The sequence below is a fragment of the Zosterops lateralis genome (assembly GCF_965231275.1).
Source record: "Zosterops lateralis genome assembly, chromosome: 6".
In the NCBI taxonomy this organism is placed as follows: domain Eukaryota; kingdom Metazoa; phylum Chordata; class Aves; order Passeriformes; family Zosteropidae; genus Zosterops; species Zosterops lateralis.
The window spans coordinates 54,730,157-54,756,906 of NC_139761.1; the positions used below are offsets into that span (position 1 = coordinate 54,730,157).

Below are 26,750 nucleotides of genomic sequence, written 5' to 3' on the forward strand. Positions count from 1 at the left end.
TGCCACCATGAGATCTTCAGGCAGTGGATTTACCCTTGGATTTACCCTGCCTGGTTTTAGGATCCAAAGTACTGAGACAGCAGCCCTGAGACCACAGGCTCTCTCTGGGACCACTAGAGGAACTGGCCTCTCCAGGGGGCTGCTCATGTCTTACACAAGCTAAATCAATCGATTTGGGTCCACCTAAAGTAACTTAAGGTAATTATAAACAAACCTGGGACTGACTAAAATTTAAACAACTCCCATCTTGATATAAACAGTGAGAAGAATTCTGCTTTCAGCAGTATGTCAGGGAGCACTGCTGTGTATCAAGAATAAAAGAAAGGTAGGTGTGGCAGAATTTGGCCCAGATAATTTTTCCCTTCCTTGAAGGAAAGGGCTGGCCTACACCAACTGCTGAAAAGCAAGCTGTCTACAGTAGTGTTCTATATTTCTCTTACATTTTGAATCAAAGCAATAAATATTAGATATAATCTCTATATTAGATTTCATATTTATCTGATAGCTAGTTAAATCTACACTGTCAAAAATATAAGTAGTGACCCACTCCTACATGGCAGCATATACTATTTGTGTGTAAGTGTTAAAACTATCACATGGATCTGTATTTACATAGGACACTGTTGTTTATATAGCAGATTTTAATTTACATAAATTCTTACCATAGGATACTTGTGGAAAGGTTGGCTATTCTTCAAATGTTTTTACAGTTCTGCATAATTGCATTTCAGCATGAGTATTTAATAATTCTGTCTCATTTTATGTTTTATAGGGATGGAAGTGGAGTCTGACAGATAAATCTCCAATAGTGTTATACCAATATAGCAGAAGATACACTTATTTCCAAGTCCAGGCAAAGGAAACAGTTTCACTGTTCACTTTACATATGGAAACTCCTCTTTAAAGAAAGTGCATTCCTGAAAACAAAGGCAAAGTCTTTTGGCATTGCTGAAATGTAAAAGTGTTGCAGCTGAACATGGTCTGCAGAAAAAACATAATTTGTTTTTTATTAGCTATTACAATTACCACTAGGTGTGCAAATGAAAAACTTGCATGTTAAACATGAAAATAAGCTGAAATTGCTGATACATACATGAGAAGATGTGTCTCAGTTTAGTTAATTCCTATTGTTTAGCTTCTCAGATATTAAAGATATAATGAAAACATTCATTTTCATTGAGGTGAAAATGTCCGGCTATTTCTCCCTGTAAAGAGCAAATAACTGCTGTTTTCTGTACCTCTAATTTCAGAAACTCAGCTAAAAACACACAGGTAAGAAAATATTTTAATAAAGATATTTAGAGTGCTTATTACAATCAGATAATTTCTGAGATCAGAGAATATCCAGGTATTTTCCTTTGAATTGAGTACTGACTTTCCCTTGAAAAAGTTCATATTATATCTCAGAAAAATAAATTCTTAGCCCCCCATCAGAAGTCAGTATCACCTTATTACTAAACATCAGTTGGTGTTTAGCAAAGACAGAAAATAATTGCTGGAGTTCCCTCTGTGCTAGTGTTGTACTGGAAAGCTCTACATAAAAGAGAAAAGAAAAAGCCCTGGAAAATTGAGAGCTATGTAATGCTTTATATCATGGACATATATCAACATACAGCTGTTATTGACTGTTCTTGCCAGCCCTGCCTTTCTCCTGATGAACGATTCAACAATGGACACATCGCTCTTCCTTTGACCTGAGCCAGTTCTGCCATAATTGGATGGCTGTTAACGAGTCTCCTTCCTGCACTAAGCACTCCCAAGTATTCTGAAGAGTTATCTAGGAATTTCAGCCTGAAGAATTTTATTCCTGTGTAAGCCAGGATCCCAAGAACTTGTGGTTGCAATGGAACGCTTGGTTTCGGAAGTGATCCAGGCAGTCTCTACCAGCTTCCTCTGGAAGCATTAACTGGTGCTTGGTACCAGTCTACAGGGAAGAATCAACTCCCATTTCCCTTTTGTGTCTTTGTTAAAGCTAAAACCAAACAAATAACAGCTTATAATTGGTGGTAATTAAATAATAATAAAAAAATCTTTGTAGCTGTGTAAAATCACCAAAGAACTTTGCATTGTAATGGAATCTTTGCAGATGGAAGAAGTTTTGAACATTTCTAGAAAATGTGTTGAACATTATGCAGCAACATACATTCATCATAAAATCAACCAAAGGGGAAATTCTAAATTCTATTAAGCAATCAGCCTAAACTTGCAATCTGACAATCCTGTGATTAAACTGCCAAAATAAAAACAAGCCATTCTTCTACTTTCTAATATTATGTAATAATACAAAATATTATAGAAAAGCTGTGTTATACTGATATGTCTTCTTGAAAAGTGTTCTTTGCAAAAAAGATCTCTGCCTTGAACAAAAACAAGTGACAAGCTGCAAAGTGTGGCTCTGTAAATTGCTCCATAGAACATATTGAAGCAGAGTATCACACTATAGTAAGTCTGAAGGACTGCATAGCCACTTCAGTTTGTACCCATAAAATTAAAGCCTAATAATGGCACTGGAACTATATATTCACCAGGTTAAGTTTCTTCTTTTTAGCTGTCATGTGAACAAGTGTATTTAACTGCTTCTCCCCATGCACATTCCTCACAATTAGAATGGAACTGTCTTATCATGGATAGTAAATATTCTTCCCCTTCCCAGATTAAAAAAGGGATATATGTTAAAAAAAAAAAAATAAAGTACTCAGTACAGAATATTCCTATGATTGGCTCCAAAGGCTGATTTGAATTAAACTTAGTAAATCTTCTTTTCATTGTTGCTCCACCTATTAAAAACAGTGTGAAGACAACTGAGACATGAATTCTCCCAGAATATACTCAGATACCTTCCCCCAACCTTTTTTTTCTTTATATTAGTTTTCAATCTACTATAAAAATAGTAGTGCCAGAATAATCTACTAATTATCAAAAATTCTTCAGGTAAATGGTTTAGTTCCTTTTAGGATAGAGATGCAGAGGGACACCAATGAAAGATATGATAGTTATGATGCTTTCTGTGTTAACACTCCTTTGTGACCCACATCAATTCTTCACTCCACGTTCCTGTATTTGGAAAACAAATTGTACAGCACTCTCAGTGTAGACTTCAAGTCACAGTTTACGATATCTAGAAAAAAGACAAGGGAAAACAAATTAGTAAATTCATTAGCTCCAAATGTTTTCCAGGATAAAAGTGCCCATTCTCTATCTTTTCCCTTGCTCACATTAATACCCGTGAACATTAGATCACAAGGATAGCAAAAAAAGAGTAGAAATATCAATAAAACACAATTTTTTTCAAACTGGCAACTCAAAACTTGGTGTTTTAACCACTTCTAGTTAGGGATACAAATAGCTACTGCTGCTGATGTTGAAATGTAACCAAGCTCAGATGCTCCTGAGTCTAAGTGTGCCCAGGATTACACATACTTATATGACCTCATCTTCAGTCAGATGTGGCTGGAAAGTAATGATTTTGAAAAAAAGTCATCAGGCAGTAACCAATGGAATCCTCCTCTTATGTAAGAACTGTAGGACTTGGCACATTCTGGGCTGCAACATCTTTTGCTAGGCGTAATTTCAACAAGATACCTAGAGGCAAGTTGAAATTTTCCAGAGGGTTTAAAGAAGCTAGGTATACAAGTGCTCCTTGAAAAAACATCTGAAAAACTCTGAGTTAGCTGACATTCATGGCTGAATCAGTCCTCAGAAACTCAACATCTAAAGTAAAGTATTTATAATGCAACAAAAAGCTAATGAATACCTTCTGTTTCAAAGAGCAGTTCTTGAGAAAGTCAATATTATTTCACAAGAAATCTATAAAACAAACTGACAAGTACTACTGCAGCAGCCTACACTAGTGCTTTAGTCAATCTCAAACAGGGATTCAGAACTGCCCTCAGAAAGAGCAGAGTGGAATCAGAATCATCCTATCTCTTTCTGCTGAATGCATAGGAACTCAAATTCCTAACTGTGGTTCTTAGAATTGGCTAAAACCTCCAAGAAAGCCCAGTAAATGCTGTACTGTAACCATCAGAGTTTAGCCATTACATTTATCTACATTGATGCTTCTCACAGAGTGTGATGGGGTCACACTTTGAATAATTAATCCAATCAAACGTATGCAGGGTGTCCCAAAGTATGCCAATAAAGATATTGAATTTACATCTATGGACAAAGGGTGGAAACATCCTAGCCTAGATTTTATGTTGGGCCTGTGCAAAGCCATATAACCAAAGCCAGCATGGGTTTGTGGCTCGTTATTAATCAGAGGAAGAATGCTTGGTATAAAATGAAGAGGAAATGCCAAAAGCTGCAGGAAGGGTGCATTGCCCCCACAACATCCCACTGCAATCTGCAATACTGTTTGCATGTAACACTGGAAGTTTCCTCTTTCAGGCTAGCAGCAAGGTAAAGAACTACTTTTTTTTTTTTTTTTTCCAAATGCAAAACTTCTATTATTAAAGAAGTGACTCTGTTAGGTCTTTGCAAAGACACCACCACAAAAAGTATACCACCACCACAACAGAATTCCATGGAAGGGCTCAAAGTAAAAGAAGCACACTCCCAGAGAAAGATGGGTTATCCACATTGCTATATAGGTTTGACCAACACATGTAACATTTTACTGGCTGCAAGTTTCTGAAAGAGAAACTTGAGTTTGGCTTTGATGTACACACTGCAAGGAGTAATCTGAAAATGCTCAAACTGCAAATGAATTCATTATAGACTCAGCGGATTAATGTTCCAGCCATTTTTAAAGTAAAAGGTCACAGAAAGCTTTTTAAGACCTTTTCAATTATATTGCAAATAACCCAAATAAACTGTTGACCCCATAAAAATCATTAGTTTTCATACTCATTTATTTAACTGCATTCTTTTTTTTCCACTAAATATGTTTTTCATATTCTAAAGCACTTTTCAGCATATTTTTTCCTCAAGAACCTCAAAGAAACAGTGTAGGAATTCAAAGAGTATTTAGTGTACACATTTAGGGTAAGATCCTTTTCAATACTCTTTTGCTCACTGGAAATTTTAAGTATGGGCATTGTGCCCAACGTAACAACACATAAAACAGATGTGTTTTTCCATTCACATTGGGCAGGAAGTTTCATATTAAGCATTTCAATAATTGCACAAGAAATGTCTTATATATGCTGAAATATCCTTATGGCTTGATTTATACTGGAAAAATTAGCTGTCCCCTAGAGCAATAAATACCTGAAAAATTAAATGCCATAAGAATTTTAAACCTCCATGGGGAGTAAAGGATCACAGATACTCTGTGTTTTACTTGGATCCCTCGATTTCACTGTTTCCCCCTTCTCACTTTGACTATTTCAGACATAAAGGCTTGTGATACACTCACCAGTGGTTTAGTTAAGCACGACTGTGGATAAGAGTTTAAGCAATCAAAAGAAGTGAAAAAGACAGGCTGGGTAGGTCCAGATTTAATGCACAGGCTCGATCCTGAGATGCATTATTTTGTGTATGTGCATGTCTCTGTGACTGTTACAACCTGGAAGTTGGGAGGGATGGGAAAATCCTGAATGGAACAGAACCTGATTCAGCAATGAGTGCCTGAATCTCCAGGGAGTTCTGACTGCTAGAAGCAACACTCTGACATTAGCTTATGTCAGCTCCTCAGGGAACAACAACCCAGCACTGTGGCAGGAAAAGACTGTGAGCACCACAGAATGGAAGTCTGAAATTGGTCTTGAAAAGATGCAGCTACGTTGATTATTAGAGCAGGTAACCAGCAGGAGCCCAGATATCACTCCTGGTGGGAAGAGTGGAAGAGAAGCTGCACGCCCAGCTCCTGCATGGTAAGAAGTGGTAACTTCTCACAGGAGGAGCTACAAGAAATACCCATTAACCTGGTGAATCAAGGGCTCTGTCTCCAGCTTAAAAAGCTGGATTTAAACACTGTATGTATATGAACAAAGAGGAGTGGACTCCTGATGCTCCTGAAGTCAGCAGCAAACCCATGATCCTCCCTGAAGCACATTCTACTGTCAGTCCCCAGCTCTACATCTAATTTAAATATGCATTATTATGTCCTGCATTCAAAGGCATGTATGTGAACATTGGAAATTCTTCTTCCACAATATCTCTTTGGTGAAAATCTTATAAATTATTGGAGTACTCAAGGTTTAGTGTGAAAATGTGAGATGGAGAAAAATGGAGCAATTCCCATCTGTCAGTGACAACAATCACAACTGTGTTCTCTCTTTTTCAGGGAATATTGGAGTATTACTATATATGTTTGGCCAACGAAGAAAGGAAGCATTGCAACATTGGGAAAAGTGCATTTAAAATATAGAGTTCCCTGAGCACTACAAAATGCACCTTGCCTTTTGCTGTTGGATTAACTTCACTTTCATTTAGCCACACCATAAACCTTGTAAGGTCTGGATCCAACACACATTTTTAAGGAGACACAAAAAAGGTAGAATAGGTACCTTCTGGTCTTGGCTTTGGTTTTTCCAATCCACCATCCTGCATGAGCTCAAATGCAAAGGATACATTGACGACCTGGCAATACAACAAAGGCAACTCTGTACAGTGCAAATGGTCAAGACAAGACATATTTAAAGTTGCAGACCCAGATATTCAGAAGGAAAAAAATGGTCAGGGCTCTGTATATCTGGTCTTTGGAATCCAGACAATCCACTGTTTTGCTGTTTCTGGGTGATGGTGGTTGCAGAAAGATAAAGGGAATTGAAAGTTAACATGAACTAACATAACCCTTAATAAAATTACTTACAAGTAAGTACAGCCCACCTCCTGCAAGTTCAAAAATTGGAACATGATGGCCCCTGAAGTGCTCTTGTCTTGAACAGACAGATGAATTGCCTGGATAGCTACAGACACTGATGTAATGTTGGTCTTAAATTGACACACTGTACATATATGCCTTTATGCTTCCAAAACCCATTAAACCTTTCCAATGTTAAATTCTTGGATTTTGGACACACAAAAAATCAGTTCTGTCATCAGTGCTTGTGTGTAATATTATATACATTAATGAACAGTAGGTCTTGTTCAATGACAGCACCACACAATGGCTGCCAAAATCTGTTAATACTTGCTAACCACCCCACCATTAATGTAATTTTCTGTTTTATTCCAGCTAAGTATTAATACTGATTTTTTTAAGTACTTGGAAATGGTTACGAGTATGGTTCTTTCTTGATTTCAGCTATTAGCATCAAACTTATGCAGAAAAGTTTGTGTTATCCTTCTACAACTAGACATATTTAAATGTTTGTTTTTAACAGAAAAATGAAATCTAGTTACCTTTTGTTCAAAACTATCAGGAGTCAAGAAGAAGCTGTGCAGGGGAACAAAATAACCTTCCAGGAGACCCATTAGCAGGACTAAGTACACTCCATCTGCAAACTGTGAAAAAAAAAAACAACAAACCCAAACGTTCCTCAGTACATTTTCTGAAAAATATCTCACTGCTTTTCTTATTGAACAATGGGGTACTAGAACAGGATTGCCCAGAGAAGTGGATGCACCACCCTTGAAATCGACCAAGGCTGGATGGAGCTCTGAGCAACCTGGTCTGGTAGAAGGTGTCCCTGCACCAGGAGGGGTGGAACTAGATGATCTTTAAGGTCCCTTCCAACCCAAACCATTCCATGTTTCTGCCATTTTGTTACAGCCTCTCACCCCTACCCCAGTGGCATCAGGTTTATTAGGAACCCATCACCTTCCTGAGGCAGGTAATTGTCTTTCAGCTGATGGAAATACAATCTCTCATTTTAGGGAGTGCTGTTTCAGAAAAATGCTTAAGGAGTTTCTAGGTACACTTGAATGTTTTCCCCCAAAGTAAACAATGCAATAGGCAGAAATAGGGAATGCCCTTTTGAAAGCCTTTACACACGATTTCCATCTAAATCTTAATTTTACCTTTGAAAAATCTCAGTCAGATTGGTAGGTGTTTAAATAAAGCAGAGCTTCTTAATAACACGAATCAAGACATAAAATAAAGCCTGACCTGAAGACACCTGGGGTTTTTTGACAGTGCAGATCTCATCCCTTCCTGCCTGACCCCGTAATTTTCCTATGATAACTGCTGCAATTGTTCACATGGGGAGGTATTAATACAGCAGGATTAAGCTTTTCTTTTAGCTTCTTTTCAGCCAATTTAGCAGCTGAGAACAAGAAAGAAGAGCACGCAGCACATTATTTCTGTGGTGCAATCAAGCCTGCAGCCCAGCTGTACAGCTGCCTGCACACTTGAGCAGCTTTGCTCTCGAGAATCCCCGAGCTCCCCCTGAATGGAGGCATTGTGATCCCGTGGGGGTGAGTGCTTGTGCAAAGGTAGGCAGGAAACAACTGCTCAGCCTGATGCTGGAGCACACCAAGTGCACAGAATTCCTTTCCTTCCTCAGCAAAACAAGCAGCTCCTCCTCACGGCACTCGGCAGCATTTGGTAATTAATTTTTATGCTAATGGAAGTACAAAACTGTTTTAGGTGCCCTGTTGGTGGGGGTCTTCTTTGTGCAACCGTTTAGAAATGAAGGGTTTCCTGATGAAATAACATCTTACAGCTCATTCAATAGTAATTCAGTGAAATTTCCGGGTAAAGCTGAGGGCACAGGGCATAACATAGTGCAACTACCTCTGCCCTTTAAGAAAGGCTATAAAATTCTACCTGCGTGTCCAGTTCAGTCACCTCCAAGTTCAATTTATTCAGATGCTTGTTCACAAAGGTGATGAGAGTCTGAAATATGAAAACAGTGCCTGTTCAGCAGGGCAGCAGTTCAACACCAGCAGTATGAACTCCACCCAGAAGAGAATCTGCATGAGTGAAGAGACTGCAACACAATCCGCAAGTTATGAAATTCAAATGTGACGCTAAAATTTGTTTTAAAATTATTTTTTACAAGAGTGAAGAACAGAAATAAAACAAATGTGATCTCTATATATTAAAAAATACACTGTTAAAACACAGAAAACCCCCAAATTTTTAGCAGACTATGGGGAAGTGGGTAATTGGACTCCACTCAAATCTGACAGCAGCCAAAATACTCCAGGGTCAGACCTCTGGAAGCTGTAAACTGGATATCTCCTTGGCATCAGTACAATCAATGTACCAGTTGGGTTCTACTCAACATACACTTTGGGAAAACTTTTCTGATGGAAACTTTGATAACTATATGTTGTTCTGTGTTCCAAATTTAAGTTCATGCTGCTAAACATTAAATAAAAAGTAACATTATAATCATGACTTTGTGTATTTAAGCATAAAGCTTAATTGTATTTAATGTATTCAAAGCATGCCAGTTATACATTATATCCACACACACTCACCACATCCACACCATCTGATACACACAAGCATGCACAAGAACACATTTAGGTATTTTAAAAATAAAAACCTTCCAACCTTTTTCACTACATTGAGCTTGTCTGGGGCATGGTCAAATAAAGTGTCGAATGCATCTCTCTCTGAAAAACATTCAGTGCCATTAATGTACTGAGCAGCAGTTGTTCCAGTGCAGAATAAACACTTACTGAGACACACATTCATTTCAGACAACACAGTCAGCAAAACGTTTCAATATAGTCTCTGTATTCCAAGTACCAAGTAGTTTGCATACTTCTCTCTTGCTGCAAGCTGCTAGTAACTTCTCCATTATTACAAAAAAAAAAAGCATAATTTTCAGGTAGGATTTGGATTACCTGAAGACCCTGTTTCTCAGAAATGAGCAAGGAATAGTATCTTTATGCATAAAATCTTAAACAGCCAGATACAGACAGCCAAGTAACCAAATCATTTTCTACAGAAGAACATGAGTTTACATTAGTCACTACATCTACAGAGGAAGATTTGCCCCATGGACCATTGACTGCATTGTTCAGCATCTCAAGCAGGTTTGTGATAACACATCTGCAATACAACCCTTTCTATAGATGTTTTGGGCCACTCTCATATGCAATTTAGAGCACTATCAGCAGGATAGTCAAACTAAGGTAGCATGGCCAGAGTGCTACCCCAGTTACCTTCTGAAGAAACCAGAAAAATACATGAAAAGGCACCAGGAAAATTGCCTTTTCTGACCAATTTCTGTTTCAACAATCACCTGAATGACAGCAAATGACTCAACAAACATTCATATTCCTCAATTAAAAAAAAAAACAAACAAAAAACAACCCAAAAGCTAGAGTAGTTCCAAAGGCAGACTTTACACCAAGCAAGACTCAGGTGAGTGTTTCCTGTTGGCCATCCTCAACCCTGGCAGTGAGGCACATGAAGCACAGGACCTTGCATGGCAAACAGGCCTGCTGAATAATGACTCCACATCTTTAAAGTGTAAGTGGGTAATGGATGTAGAATATCAACATTCACCAGCTGGTTCATGATAAGACACCATTTCACATTATGCTGGGAACTCATGACCATTAATACCACTGCAGTAACATTCTGGAGGTTAAACCACGTGCAAATTAACATGTGCTGAGAAAGTAATTAAATGTGTTTTAAAGATGGTCAGACTGATTTTAATGATTTTTTTTTTTCCCTTCTGTTAACTGCCACAACAGCCTGTGGTGCATTTTTGCCAGGGCAACTTAAAATCCTCTCCTTTCTTGCCATTTGATCAAAGTGACAACCCACTACAGGACTCATGTACACTCTGGCTGCCTCAAGAAAAGAGACAATAATCAAATGAACTTACCATGCCTTCCTGATAATGCCCTGTGGGGAAAAAAAAAAAAAAAAAGGAAAATAATAAAACAATTATATATAATTCACTCGCAGATACTATGCTACAAAAACCCCTAGCATATATGGTGAGATCTTCAGCTTGGTGAATAACAGAGCAAATTCATGGAATTAGGAAGATTCTGTGAATAACTCCACTAAGTAACTCCAGCTGAGGATCTGGATTAGTCTGGAGTCTATCTCTCAGTTTCACCAAAGTCTCACAGGAGGCCAGATCTCACATTCCCTACTTTGAACCAAATCAGCACACCTTGCCTGAGTGAAAAAGGCTTTTCCATGTCAATCTTGTGGAAACTTTTCCCTCTGCTTTGAAGATGCATCTATCACACTATCTACAATAGAAATCCAGCCCAAAAAAGGCTTGGCCTGGGTTCTTAAGGACTGCAGAATTTTACTCCAGTTGGTCCTTCATATAACTCTCACACATAAATCCATACAGATTAATAATAAGCCAGTAGTGCAGCTTCTCTCCATTCAATTAGAAACTAAGATATTCTATCACTGTTCTCTTTTAGTTTGGAATAGCTTTTCTGTTATAAAACGCTCAGTGAGATGGCACATACAGGGCTTACTACTACCATTTTACACATGTGAAGTCCTGCTTTTTTTCCCCCATCTCTCTATTTCCTCCCCCTTTTGTATTTTTAGATGCTTGTTTGCAGCTCTTGAAAAGGCTAAAACACAGTCACTGGCTGATGCATCATCTTCCCTGGAACCCCAATACTGAAATCTAAATATCAGCAAATGTTTGAATTTCTGAGACACATCTGTGTTCAATTACTGAACTGCTGGCAAATGTGGTGTTGACATACTCAGTGTTACCAGTTATTTCCTCTTGGATTTGTCGAGACTGGAGGATTCCTTCTCGTTTCTGGAAAAAGGAAAAAAAGTGACATTTTTCTCAGTAAAGTTTAATGCTTAGGGTACAATAAAAATTTGTGATCCACAAACATAATTCAATAAGAAACCTGCAGAATAAGAAATTTTCTCACACAAATTTTCAGTAATATATTATTTTACCTTGCAAGAAATTCAGAGAACTCTTTTATACATTAACAAGAAACCTGAAACTCCACCTGCAGAAGGAAGCATTTCTTTTCCTTTCTCCATTGTTCTTAATTCACTTTTCTTTTAAAGGCCCCAATTCAGCGAGACATTTGAAACACCCAAAAACATATGTAAGTATTTTAGTGGAGGTATGTCTAGGTGAGCTGAATTAAGCCCTGTATTTCAATGAACAGCTTGGCAGATGGTGCCCATGCTTCTCTTTTGCAAAAATCTTGCTCCCAGGCTACTTGTTCTTTCTGCCCTGTTCATACTCTTTTTTTTTTTTTTCCTCCTCAGTGTTTCCTTTCTCTGCAGACAAAGAACTCTATTGGCTTCTGACAGAAACCAAAATGGAGCTTCCATTCACACTCCCATCCTGCTCCAGCAGTGACTCTGATGTTCTTCAGATGGGAGAAGCCCTTTGTTGCTGGTGCTGAGGGGTTTTTGTCCAGAGGCTGTGCCCAACGTGGCAGAAGCCAACTCCAATCACTGCTGCTGGAGTCAGCTGCAAAATGAAGCACTTGAGGAGTTTGACATTGTTTCAATTTGCTGATCACACTCATCTGGGGCCGGTGTAAATACCACACATATGTTTTGCTTCTCTTTGTGTTCTCTCTGTCAATTCTGTTCGCTGGTATTACCAAAAATCTGCAGTACAGAGAGAAAAGTCAGGCAAATGCTGACAACTCCATTTAAAGTCTAGACATTAGGCAATTACTTGTGATTCTTTACCCCCTGTCATATAAGGAAATGAGAAAAATAGATTTATGCTGCTCCTAGACTTGTCTTCTACGTGGAAAAGAGAAAAGGAGAATAATCTTTGAGAAAAGTCCTTCACAGCATGTGAATTGGGGCTGCTGCATTTCCCTGCCTTGGAGAAGGCAGCACACCCCTACCTGAGGCAGTCCTCAGTGTGTGATGTGCTGAGGACTGAGCCAGCCTTTTCTATTCCTTCTACACTGCATTCCTAAAATATATCTCTTGACATATTTGTCCTTCTACACTGCATTACTAAAATATATCAAGAAATATATTTATTTCTGCAAGAAAAGCTGAACATGGCCCTCTGGGTCGCCCCAGACTGGCACTTGGAGTAATGTGAACCGTCCTTTCAGCTAGAGGACAGTTTCAGGGGGCGTTCCATGATATTCTTTTAAGTCCTGTTTTTAAGTATCTTGCAGACAGTAAAAAAAGCATTCAGAGAGGACCAGGGAGCACTTAAAAGGCAGAGGAGAGTCCTGGGTGTTACATTCTGGAGGAGGGGGAACAGAACAGCTGCAGAGGCATTGCTTTTTACACACCTTCAAAGTCTGAAGAAAAATGACATAATTTAGGGCTATCTCCACCTCCAGCTTGTGCAGACAGCAGTAAGTGCTGTCTCCAATATTAACTGAAGAAGCTTCAATTTACAATCTAGTTCATGCAAACTCAATCTGGAATTCCACTCTGTTTGCTTTTTTTGTTTATTTTTCCCTTTGCTGCAGGGTGAAAGGGAACTTTTATTTTCCTCTCTGACATGCCATTGATGCCTTATGCAGCAAGAGCCCTGCTGCTCTCATCTCCTAGAGGGGCTGATCATCACAGAAATGTCATCTGTAGTTTTCAGTGATCAGACTGGGAATATGGGAGCAGAAGAAGGTTTCTAATGCTCTACATCTTCTCTCTGCAAGCACACAAAACCTGCCTGAAATATACTCCAGTACTGATATCAAAAATATTTCCCTTTTTGATAAACTGTGGCTAATATATTAAAAAAAAAAAAAATCTGCACCTTAATCTTGTTGTCGACAGTAACAACAAAAAGAAACAAACAAAAAACCCAAACCAAAATGATCCCAAGCCCTTGTTTTGTGTCTGGCACCTGACCACCAACATTGCTGGGTGCTGGGATTTCCACACTGTCAAATACAAAGTGCATCCCCTGGACACTTATTTGACCAGCACATGTCAAGACAGACCTTCCTATACCTTTTGATTTGTAAAAAGACTGCTGAATTCCCAATGGAATGGGCCTTGAAACACTGCTCTAAGCACCTTCTATGAAGGCTGCTTTTCATGCATCTCTTGCACTTTAAAAATTCTTCACCTCAAAATTGACCCTGATGTTGATGTCACCTATTGTGAGGTTTGTCTTATACCAGACAGAGAATGACACAATATTCCTAAAAATACAGAGAGGTCCTACTGAGGACTGAAAGACTGTCCAGCATGTTCCTTAAAGGCAACAGTGGCTAAAATTGAAACAACAAACTATAAAAATCAACATCAACTATTTGAAAGTCACTGAGAAAAGAGGAATGAATTAAGATTCCCAATTAAAAAGAAAAGCTGGACACACTTTCCAGTAACAACAGAAGACCTTAGTGAACAGGCTTGGCATTTTCTTTCCTCACAGCTGTAAGACTTCACAGAAGGCCCTGAAGATATTCCTGATCATTTAAAATTGGCAACTATCCCTAGAACAAAAAAATCTGAAACTGGGGTGGTACATCTGGAAATAGAAAAGACTTCTAATCTCCTTTTGTGTCAGCATTTTTATGTAACTAAGGGCCAACTGCTTAATTTCCCCCACAAAGTCCCAGTCTGAAAACCTTGCCATTATTTGGATGGCTTTTTGCCCATATCTTGTTACAACTCATTTCACCTGGAGAACCATGTTTTATAATTGCCCCACCAAAGTGAAGAGCAGAATTATTCTGGAGCTTGAAAGAACAAATACATTTGTCACAGGCTCAGAAAAGTCTTCATTGGAACCTGGAGGCAGTGCTGCTCCAAAGTATTTCAGATCTTCCCAGGTAGTGGGACCAAGGATCTCTGGTTGAGGTTGTGATTTACCCACTCATCTAATCTCAATAATCTCCCAGCTTTGCCTAAGAGCAGTTTATGCACCCAAGAACTACTGTCCCAGAACATGCTGAAGCCATTCTGGCTGCTCTGCCAATGCATTCTCACACTTTCTGACTACCATCTCTTGGACACAAACAATCTGTCATCTAACCATTTGTGGATAGTAGAAATACATAATTTTTAAGAAGAGGCAAAATGATGACAAGACTCAGCTCTCCAAAAAAGCTCTCAGTCATTTCAGTAGATGTGATCAAACAAAGCCTGGGCTTTGTTCAAAGTTATTTATTCTACTGCTATGGCAGGGAAAGAAAATAATAGAGTAGCTACAAAAGGTCCAACTATCACATTTTTTCCTAAATCAGCTTAAACCCAGATTTCATATCACTCTCATTGCTTACAGCTTTTGTATAAATCAGCCAAAGGAAACAAGCTTTCATAAGAACTAGGCTGATTACCTGTTGGACATGAGCACATTTTTTGTTTCACAAATATCTTTTTTTTATATTTCAATAGACTGCATCCAGCCGACACAGCAACCCTCACATTTTATGTTGTTTCTATGCCTAACAAAATCATGAAATGAATTAAGGGAGTCTTTCTTAAAAGACTTCATAAAAGTACTTTGTTCTTTTATTTCTGTCTCTCCTGTTCTCTGTATCAAACCATACACAGTAGAATTTTAAAACAGCTACTGCATAGTCTGTTAAGCTATCCTAGGCTTGATCTTTCTTTACAGAATTCATGAGTGTTTAGAATATGAGGTGTGCAAGTCTGACCACTAAATCAGGCATTAGCATCTGCTGATGGTTGATTAAAACCCTCATGAGTTCAAAGGGTACACAATGTATGATACAGAATCAGTCCCACAGGATGTGAAAGACAGATTTAAAAAATAAAAATAAAAATTTCACCCACCTTAAAATAAAAATGAAAAATGTCTCAATCAATCAGAGTAAATATACTACTCTGTTAATAGGAATCAGCAGAGCCCTGGAGTTCCACTGACTGGCTTTCTCCAAGGTCACGGTCTGCAGGACAAAATCTCCTTCAACATTACTTGCATTTTATTCTGGTGCAACTGCTTTCCCTGCAAACCACTGGCGCCTGAGCTGCAGCTGTGTAACTAAGAGGGAGCCAGATTCTCCCACTACTTATTGTTTTAAATTGGTTTATCTGTACTGACTTCAGTGGATTTGCTGTTGAACCACATTAGCCCGTTTAACAAGAGGACAATTATGCCCACTGATTGCAACTGGAATTTTGTCTGGAGGTATGGAATGATAGCAGAGATTCTGGTTCTTTCTTTTAGGACTGTGTTATTTTTCTCATTTAGTTCTTCATCATAAAGATGCCCTGTTCCCTGCACTCCAGATTTCTTAAGCTGGTTTTGGTGGAACTTTGAGACAAACCAGTATAAATATTACATTTATAATAGCCAAAGGAACTGTTTCTATGAAGCCTTAGACATATACGTGCAGATTCTCAGGGATTCTCCTTCATCATCTGTAGAGAAACCCATGAAGGGGAATCTGAGCCAATGAGTCACTACCAGACATCAGTGACACATTTACCAGAGACTCTCCTTCAGATTCCTCCGAGTTACAAAACTTGTCCTATTTGCATTCTACAAGAGAAAATGTTTACTTTCCCAGATCTGTCTTGCAGATTTTCAGCCACACAAAACTTGAGCAATAGCTCTTGCAATCAGTTACTTTAGGGTAACATCATTTAAAAGACATAAATAAAGACAGTTGCAGTGTGAAGAATAAAGGCAAAGTTAATTGGAGAGAAAGAAAAGCAGATTAAATGGGAAGAGGCCAAATAAGATAGAGAAAGCACAAGTTCAGCTGAAAGAAAAATGATGAACAGAAAAACATGATGAGTTTGAATAGATGAGCCTCTAATAAGGAAACTGACAAAAGATTTAGTTGATGGGGATTTTTTTGCATGCTTTTGAGAAAACCAACACTGTAATCAGACTAAATTAGCATGCACAGGGCTGAAAAAGAATAGTCAGTCACCTAACATGAATGTGAATGTAATAAACAGTGACAATTCATCATTGAGTGCCAAGAATGATTTGAATCTCTACACAAGTGAGAAGAGCGTCAAAAAATGGGGAAAATACTAATTCTAGAGATCATAGTGGGTGATAAACACATTCCAACAATAATAATGTTTTGTATATTTTTAATGTCACAGTCTGGCCACTTCACAGTCGAAGTAAGATATTGTGAGCTCAATCTGGGAAAGCAGTTGTGCCTTTTTCTGGTTGAAGCATGGTCAGCAGGGAAGATGTACATGCATGCCCACCTAGCCAGAAATTCCGGATGCATTCTTCAAGAAACCCCTCAGCCAACTTCAAGACACTATGAAGAGCTGTTTAAGGCCTCTCTTACCTGCACAACAACCACCTGAATGGACACATGGTCAGGGAGTCGGATTGGTGCCCGAAAATACTGAGATAATGCAACCAGAAGATGAAGTATCGCCACGAGACTTTTCGCGTGAACAGCTGAAGTAGATATTAAAAGCACAAGTTACAAACTGCAGAGTAACTAGGGCACAGATTTTTACTTTTGCTTAGGGAAGTAGGGATTCTGGGACTCTTTTCCTCTTGCCACCTGGAGCCAGGGGGTACCTTTAAGGCACCCCATCTGTAGTAGCCTCCTGCAAGATGCGTCAGCACCAATGCACTGTTCTTTGCAACACGTCTGGATGCCACAGGCCTGTGGAGATGGAAATCTAAAGCTAATCCAAAAGCCAGATTTTATGTACAACAGTTTAAGTGCTGTCTCTGCATTCTCGTTGCCTCTCTTTTATTCCCTTTATTTCAATAAGGATTTATGGACTATCAGAAAGGTATTTTTGTACTCATAACATGCAGTTATTCATTTTTAAGTGTCACAATGTCTGCAGGATGATAAACGAGCCTGTTTTGGCGCAAGCCTTAAGCAGTAACTTATTAAACTCAATGACTCAAACATTCCTCAAGAAGTTGTTCTAGTTCTGTTATTGAAGCTTTTTTGCAGCAGGTTTCATAAATGGGTAGTTAACAGTTACACAACTTACGAGACATCAAAAACCGAACTGTAGGAAATGCTTGATCAAGAATCAAACCATTGGCATGAATGCGGATAATTGCCAATCCTTATTATTGCCTTTCTTCTTCTGTTTCTGCATTTCCCAGAGCAGTATTCCTAAAAGATCTCTGACACTGCAGTGCACTTGGTTTTTTTTTTACTTGAACTAATCATTAAGTACTACCTTACTGCACTGCTGAAACACGATCAGATTCACTAAAATAACTTTCCTCATAATCTTGCAGTGCAAGTCTCAGCTATGCCATGGAGATGCACACTCATATAAAATGTGGCATTGCTGGCAAATACTGCTGGAATGCCCATGGTCATGGCTGAGGTGCTTTAGCAGAACACTACAAAGATGTCTGTCTGCCTACCACCCGTGTGTGCTACAGCTGGGCCCAGCTGCTGCTCTCTGTCTCTATTCCAGCTCTAAAACACATGTAAAACATTAAATTAAAACTAGAAGTTAAATTGTCAGGCCACTCCAAAGACCCCGCCTCCAGCTGCATAACACAGAATGGAAAGAAAACTTGGGGGAGGTTAAAAAAAAAAAAGGGGATAAAAAATTCAGCAGGACCACAGAAAGGGGAAAGTCAAATTTCCAAATGTTCACCCTTCCTCCCTCGAGAATTTTCTTTCCTTCTCACTAATTTGTCGTGAATGGACCGTGGAGAGGATACAAAACTGCTCAGCACAAGAGAGGTACAGGAGACAAGGAAAATGTGATGTACTGGTCAAGGTATTCTCCAGCACGAAATGATTTTGAAAACCAAACTTAAAACAGATTAAGAGGCCTAATTTTCTAAAACTGATAACCTACTTTCTGCAGTACATACCCATGGAAGTGTCTCGTGTTGGGCCACTGAAAGCATTGCTGTCAGGTACTGCTGTGCTCATTCTTAATACAACAGAACAGGAAGGGCACAGAACTCGTCTTGATGAGAGTTTTGTAATCAAAACCAGTAGTTCAGACTTAGCCTGAAATGCTCAGAAATTTTATTCATATCTGTGTTGCAAATTTCCCACAGAGTTCTAGGACCTAACTCTCCTTTCTGCAGTTACTTGCCTGTTTCAACAAGCCAATTCAGCAACACAAAACTTCAGTTGGCAGGCACATGGACCTCAGAGCAAAGCCACCACACTTGGATGGACTCTGAGAAGACACCAAACTGAAACTTAAGGCAGAGCACCAGTAAAGAGGGTAGAGTGGCACATCTGGAAGTGCCCTTCAGAGCAGCTCCTACTATAAATCCCAAGTTTCAGCCCTCCATTACTACTGGATATTTCAGAATTCCAGATAGCACCTGCAAACTCCCAGCTGTCAACACATGAGAGTATAGCAAACACAAAACTTACAGTCAACGTTCCATTTAATGCTTCTTGGAGGGAGTTTGAGGGTTTCATTGATCTTCTCAAGCACTGTCTGTAGCTTCTGTTTCTGAGCAATTTCAGACTGAGTAACTTCTGCAACATTCAGTTTCTCACTTTCAAGCTTCTCTGAAGCGACAGAAGAAAAAAATGGAGGAAAAACAATTGTCAGCTCCATGAAGAACACAAAGATGTTCCATACACCCAGAGGAACATTCAGGAGACATCAGACTTCCTAATTTTATATCTTTTTCCAGAGCCACTTTCCCTCTGCAGTTCTGAGCTCCTAAAGATAAGATTAAGTTACACACTGATAAGGGGAAGGCCACACCACTGGCTAACAAACATTTTCTGCAACTCCCTTTAGAGAGCCCCAGACTTGGAGGTAAGGCCCATTATTTCTATTGCTGCTGGATAAAAGTTATTCTGCATACAAGTGGCTTGTACAGCAGACCATCAAACCTAGGAAACAGACACCAACTAAGATTTATTTCATCAGTCTCAGCCTCCCAGCTTCTACCCCAGATGCAGGAGATAAAAAATTTACTTGGCCTATCAGTGATAAAACTGAAGTTATTCCGTATTCATAGAGGAAGAGGATGCATCAAAGAAAGGACAAGTTTTCATGGGAACAACTATAACCTCAGGCAATTTCTCTCTATGAAAACACAGGCATTTTCTGCACTCAAAATTTGCAGTAGATTTTAAAATACTTCATGAATTGGTCTGTTACAATTAGTACAGTTGCTATATATTATACATCCTTGGTTTATTGTTTACCCTTAAAGAGTAAGCAAAGGAAATATAGCAGCTCCCTGGTGACAGCACTAGAAACAAAATGCTTATTAATTTACTTTTACAAAAGAGTATCTTCTTGAGAGATATCTTCTTTGGTAAGAGCTGACCTTGTTCCCATCAAAGCCAACTGAGTATCTTCCCAAAGGGAGTGTGCCTAAACTACCAGCCTAAGAGGCTGCTATCTCCTAATCCAGCCTAAAACACTGCTATCTCCTAATCCATCTACTTCCTAGTCCTGACTAAGAGCTGCTATCTCCATAGGTTTCTTGCACCTCCTCAGAAATCAGTTTGTGCACCGTCTCCCCACAAGACTGAAGATTTAGTAAGCAGAGACCTGATCCACAAGGAATTAAGGGTTATGGAAAAGATTCCTCTGAAATCAACAAATGCTGGATTGGTATATGCATATTTAGAGTCAGGCTGTGTCTGATACACATTTTTTGAATTTTGGGTGAAGTCACTGGAGGTCTGCCCATGACAATCCAATTGCTCAGTCTGGGCATATCCAGTCCATCACAAATAAATTCAATAGCTTAACCATTCATAGAAGGGAATAGTCTGTGAAGTCTTTATTAGAAGTGCTCACATGATGTTTCAAGATTCATTTAGGATACTGGAAAGAAATTTACTGGAGACTTTATGAGCTGTAATAACTAAGAAAATGACTTTCAAGCCAACAGCGTAAAAAGCACATGCCAACTCTGCATTAGCAGTTTCTTTTCTCTATCTGTTTCTCAGCTGAAGCCCAGTTTGCAGTCCACTGGGCACCATTACCTCAGCCATGTTAAAATCCAGACACCAAACCAGAAAGAAATTCCAACTTTCCAAAGGAACCTTGTGATGTGAATAAACTCTAGTGTGGAACGAGCAGAGATTAAAAACATCCACCATGGTACTGAGAATGCCCTTGCCTTCAAACTTACTTTCCACTTGTAATACGGTGAAGTTTGTGCAGCCCATATGCAGATAATAAATTTAATTGGAGTGAATACTGTTGCCAAGACAAGATCCCTCCCCCTGCAGCACCACAGGTAGGCTTTGTGCTGTTCCCATCAGCTGCACTGCAGCCAAGAGGGCTGTGCACAGCCCATTGCTCAGGGGTCTCACAACACAATGCTATTTTTATATCACTTAGTGGCATAAACGTAAGATGATACTAAGGCTCCTGGGCAGGAACAAGACAAAGTGCTTAGACAGTGCAAAGACAATCCACTTATTGACAAAGTGCCTCGACACTGTGCATGAGCATTTTTCTTACCAAATAATTTCTGCAAGACTTGTCCATCATACAGGTCTTCAGCCAAGTCCTTCACAATAATCCTCTCTCCTACCAACACATCATTAATCCAGTCAATTAATACCTATGTGGGAAATACAAATTTGGCAGTATTATACACTATTCATTTGCAATTTAAAACACATGTCATTTTTCTTAGCAGAAAGAATACCAAAGCTGCAGTGGCTCAAAATACACTATGACATACCTTCAGGAGCAAGCAGGAAAGACTCAGAAAGGACTCATCAGAGGTGCCTGTGCCAATGCACCACAAAGTCTAGACAAACACTAATTGCTGCAGTGTCTTCTGGAGTGAAATCTTCCCCCTGCTTTCAGTAGTATTTTAACATCTTATTGTGAAGCAAAAAGTGCTGAAGTTGATTTTAAAGAAGCGTCCTGCCAAAGTTCTAACCCCAAAAATCACGAAAGTCAGTGTGATCTTAGACTGGGGGCCAGATGGGACTGACACTCTGGACTCAGGATTTTAACAGAAATTTTTAAGTCTCCCTGTGCCATATCTAGAGAAAGTTACTGCCACAAATGACCTCTCCATTTCACTGGGATGTACACACCACGTGGTTCCAACTAATTAATATCTGACTAGTGCTTTGAAGGGTTCAACTGAAAGAGGGAAGGCGTTAAAAAATAGATCCACTTTCCTGAAAGGGTTAACACACTTTCATTACCTTCATTAGTTCTTGTAATTTTGGATCATTTCTTGAATTTGGATCCACCATTGTTCGGACTTCATTTTCCTCTGGAAGGTTTAAAAGAAAAACATTAGAAACTATCCCAGGCACAACACTTCATTTTACATCAAGCTTTCATGTTGAGATGTAAAACTGTAGTGAATTACCTAGCATAGTGTCCTCAGGGTCTAGTTCGAATGGAATGGGACTGAGAGGTAAGTTAATGGCATTTATTCCTTCTTCCTGTAATTCAGACACTAGGGAATAAAAAAAGAAAAAGCTTGGTCAAATTTCATTTTAATTTTACTTACTATTCCACTCTCACTAAAAGTAGCATTAATTGTCTTAATTTCTTTATAAGAACATGACTCTATTAGATAAGCCACTGGGTGTAATTACAGCAATAAAGTAAAGCTAACAAAAATGGGAGGCCCAGCCAACAAACCTTTACTTGTATGCATACATTTGTCATGGATAACGGTGCTGGAAGCAACACAATTACCTCAAATCCTTTCTAGGATATGCCCCAAAGTCCTCAAATTTTTAAAAGGCCCACTCGCATGTTAATGGTCCTGACATTTTCACACCAATGAATCATTTCATTAAGGGATGGAGATGGTTATTGCTCTCAGTATGTCACCTGTGGCTCTGGAGATGCTTCAGGTTCAGCTCCTTGGGAAGAGCTGATGTGGCTGTGTGCCCACCCAGGGGTTACCAGGCTGAGGAACTCCTCTGGGCTCAGGGTGCAGCTGCAGCACACAGCAAGCAGCACATTCTGCCGTCCAGGATGCTGCTGGGTCTGCACTGTCCAGCTGGAGCAGGCAGCAGGTGCTTCTGCCCTGTGTTTTTGACCTGTCCTCAGCAGAAATCACAGCAACAGGACACACAGTGTAGGATGATGAACCCTTAGAAATGTTGCCTTAGTGTGGAGTCGAAGCAGGTTGAGAAAGAACTTGGACATAGGAATGGGGAAGTAATCTGAGAGCCCACAGTTTGGAGATGCCAGCAGTTGTCAGGAAATATGGACAAGGTCTTACTCAGCCAAAGTCCCCAAATTCTACAAAAAACAATGTTCTTGAAAAGTCCAGAAAGATCCAGAGAAGTGGTGTGAAGGGAATCCTGTCACTTGTCCTGTACTGTAGAACAGGCCAGACCAACTTTGTTCATTCCTCTGGATGACCTAAATTTTAATAGGTTGCAAAGACAAAACTCCTCCTTCACTGCCCAAACATGTCTCCCTAACAGAGGGCAAGAAATCCCAACAAGCCAACACAGAAACCTGTGCTGTGGAAGAACTCCCAGCACTGAGCAGGGAGGGAACCAGAGCAGGGATCACACCAGTTTGTACCTTGCTTTGTGAGCAAGAAATCAGTGCAAAGCTGATTTACCAAACCAGAAAAGGGGCTTGTTGTCTTATCCGTGACCAGTAAGTAATGTTGCTTTGACCACTCAATTTCCAGTGCACACACCTTTAACAGAACTGGTTGTTAGCTATCTCCTCCAGGCAGAATTTAAACTTAAATAACTTCATCGAACAATCTTACATACAGCCTAAAGATTCAGGCAAGTGTCCACACCTTCTGACATGCACTGAAATATCTGACTTATGTGCAGATGCAAGATTCACCATCCAACAGATCAGATTTACCAGCTGTTTATTCTGTTTATTCTGAAAATTACAGAGACAACTTGATTACTAAGAAAACAGAGAAGTACTCTAAAGATCTTCTGTTTTGTCTCTGCCCTTATGGCTGCCTCATAAGTTAGCTTTTGGAAGTTTCACCTCTGTGCCTTAATTTCCTTGATGCAGCAAGTATAGCTAAATTCACATGAACACTGTGATCATCAGTCAGCTGGTGTGATAACAGGACTTAGAAATTTCCAAACATTTTCTGTGCTTCATGAAATGTTTTGTGGTCTGCCAGCTGAAATGTTTCTGTGCATGCTTCAAGAATCTGTGTAGCTGTATTCAAGCATCTATTTAAGACACACAGCAATAATGGCTGCTAGAATGTTTATTACTTTTTATGGTACAAAAATAACTCTGAAAAATCCACTTCCTTCAACACTGAACCCATAACTTCAGTCCATACACTCACCCTGCTTATGTATCCATAACATACAAATACTGAGCAGCTCTACAGAGTCATAAAACAATGCTGACAATAATAGTTCCCTCGATTGTTGTATATTCTCTAAAACTGATGGCTGAAAGCAATGGACCAAATTAATCCCTCATGTAACTCCACTGAGTTCTGAGGAGTTATAGCAAGGATGAAGTTGGTCTAGCATGTACAGTCTTGGGAACTGCTTGCACTTAATGGCAATTGTTGAAACTGCTAGCACTCCTTAGAGAAAATCACTGTTGGTTTCATTAACTCTTTGATTTTTTTTTAATTTTTTTTTTTTTTTTTTTGTTCAAAATGGTTATGGGCATAAAAATGTCAGCGGGTAGAAAACTTCCCTGTGGAGGTCTTTCTGCTCTGAAATGTTCAGCTCACGGAGGACTTCCGCACTAAACTCCCCAGGCAGAAAACGTGGGATTTTTTCACATCGGTCCCAAGGGGAAGCACAGCAAATAAAATCTATTCAAGCCAACTGCCCCCACTGAGCTCTCCTGTCCCAAAGGGCTGCATGCTCTGCTTGGGTGAGACACACTGGAGAAAGCAGTCAGCTCATTTTCCAAGTGAAGGGCAGTAATGAAAGCTTTTGGTTCCTCTCTTCAGGGAGCAGCCTGCTGGCAGAGCTTGCTGACAAGTCTCCAAGGAGACTGAGTGGACCTTTCAAGGTTGAAGGTCATGTAAGGAATTCTTCACAAGACCCACTGAACCTTGCCATACCTGTTCTCTGACGTGCACAACATTCTACCTTTAATAACATGACCTCCATCATATTCTCGGAGAAAATAAGAGAAAGCAAACAAACCCCAGCCACATCTTTGCATGAAAAGGGAACATAAAATACAAATGAGATAATAATAAATATACATGGGGAGCTAAAACATTGACATGTTCTAGAATGCAAGTGTTACATTTACTGCACAGCAGGGGCTAAGCTCTGCTTTCTGTACACTGCTGTAAGCACAGACATTCTGCACACCTGCCAGAGCCATTTGCAGAACCTACACAGCACATCTCCAGATGATCCACAGACCCCAGATGGATCCAGTTTTTAGAGAGGACAGCTCCTCCTTAGCCTCTGCATTCTGCAGTGCATTCTCAGGATGGTGTTAGTGTCATGATAAGGGGTCCTCCTGCCCTCCTGTCTCCCACAAGCAGAAAATATGATGGAGAAATCCTGAACCTGAGAGCAGCTTTTTAATTTCTTTCCCAGTACTGAAGAGCAAAGATTTAACTGCAGATTAGTAATACTACTAAGTGGAGCAGGTAAGCACATGCATAATATCAAGCTGTATGTAAACTGAGAGAAAATGTATTATGTAGTATAGCCTCACTTTCTAAGAATTTCCATCAAAAAATACCATGACAAATCACTGCTATACACTTAGGTGTTTATAGAGCAACCACAAATATGTGATTGAGGTTAAGAGTTTGCATACCACAGTTTCAGTACAGGAGTCCATTTTTCAGCTGCTTTTCATTAATTTGTTTTAATTAATGTTCATGGAAATCACTTCAGCAACTTAGTATTTTAATAAAAAGAAAGAACACAGGATTGGGGTAATTTTTGCAGCAGCTGAAATTAACATAACATAATCTAATTTCTTGAAATACTTTGAGGGATGGCTTTGGAGCATCAGTAAGAGCTGCACTCAGAGCCTTACAGCATAAAGCACCAGGAAGGGAGGAGGGGATGGGATGTACCTGCAGCAGCTCATCTCTACCACACAGGCTGCCAGGAGCCAGAGCAGCGCTACTGTGAAGGACAGCATCCAGGGTTGTGTCCAGGCTGGACACAGGGCATGCTTGGCCACTGGACAAGCCCAGCAATTAGAGCTGAAGATCCCTTTGTGTTCTCACTCTCTGCTGTGACCCAGATCAGCCCAGTTCATCAGCTCCCAGGGCTCATGCTCATCCTGCTGAGATTGGGAAGATTAGGGACTTCATTCCTTTGGACATGAAAGCAAAATGTCCTTCAGGGATTTTTTTCAGTAACCACGCTGAGTGGAACTTAGGGAATGCACTTTTACAGCAAGCCCCTTAAAAGCAACAGCTACATCTGGGCCAGACAAATCTCTGTGGATTGGCAACGTGAAAGTCCCAGTTTTAACTCTGGATGAGGAATGGACATTTCTGCTCAGACTTCTGATTCAGCTCCACGTGCCAAATTTCTTATGATGTAATCAAGTGTAACTCCACTGCTATCAGCTGTCAACAGACTTCCTTCCATCATGCCAGCACCAAATTTGGCCCCAGAGCTGGGGAGCCTGCAAGCCTCTATCGACAGCAACTACAGCAGCTATTTTAAGCTGGATGGAACTCTTACTGTTTTAGATGCTCTAGGATTACGAGGTCATAAACCTATGCTATCAAATCCAGGCGTGTGCTCCGAGCCAGAGCCTGCCCTGTGATGTGTGCATCCATCTGCCATTGGAGCTGCACATCTGAGAGTGGAGCGCTGCCCATACGGTTCAAATTGCCTTAATTCCTCCAGTACATGCAGCCTGTTGCTCCACATTGTATTTATTAGACAGTTTCATTTGGGTTTTTTTACTCGTTTATTTTGTGTGCTGAAGGCTTTTTACTGCCCTATTTAGTATTCAGGGCTTAGAGTTATTCTGATTTGAATGAAACACATCTCATTATTTAACTGAGCTCAGCAATGTCACATCATCCAGTGCGCTCTCTGTGGTTTAGATGTATTTTATAGCCATCTGAAGAATCATGAAACAAATGCAGCAAGATGCAGAGTAAAACAGCCTCTCCTCTGAGTGCTCCAGCCATGTCTTC

General features: G+C 39.7%; 1 protein-coding gene across 2 annotated transcripts in view; it reads right to left on the bottom strand.

The window, feature by feature from the left end:
• Positions 1–1,117: 1,117 nt before the first annotated feature.
• PARVA (parvin alpha) overlaps positions 1,118–26,750 on the bottom strand; it is a 60,375-nt gene continuing 34,742 nt past the window's right edge. For both annotated transcript variants that reach the window (XM_083862836.1, XM_083862837.1), the window contains exons 2-13: positions 22,008–22,097; positions 21,838–21,908; positions 21,134–21,236; positions 19,066–19,206; positions 17,023–17,138; positions 11,542–11,600; positions 10,683–10,702; positions 9,392–9,453; positions 8,657–8,725; positions 7,291–7,392; positions 6,453–6,525; positions 1,118–3,118 (exon numbers count right to left, since the gene is read on the bottom strand). In XM_083862836.1, the coding sequence (XP_083718962.1) occupies positions 3,042–3,118; positions 6,453–6,525; positions 7,291–7,392; positions 8,657–8,725; positions 9,392–9,453; positions 10,683–10,702; positions 11,542–11,600; positions 17,023–17,138; positions 19,066–19,206; positions 21,134–21,236; positions 21,838–21,908; positions 22,008–22,097 (983 nt within the window). In that variant the 3' untranslated portion in view covers positions 1,118–3,041. The remainder of the gene's footprint in view (positions 3,119–6,452; positions 6,526–7,290; positions 7,393–8,656; positions 8,726–9,391; positions 9,454–10,682; positions 10,703–11,541; positions 11,601–17,022; positions 17,139–19,065; positions 19,207–21,133; positions 21,237–21,837; positions 21,909–22,007; positions 22,098–26,750) is intronic.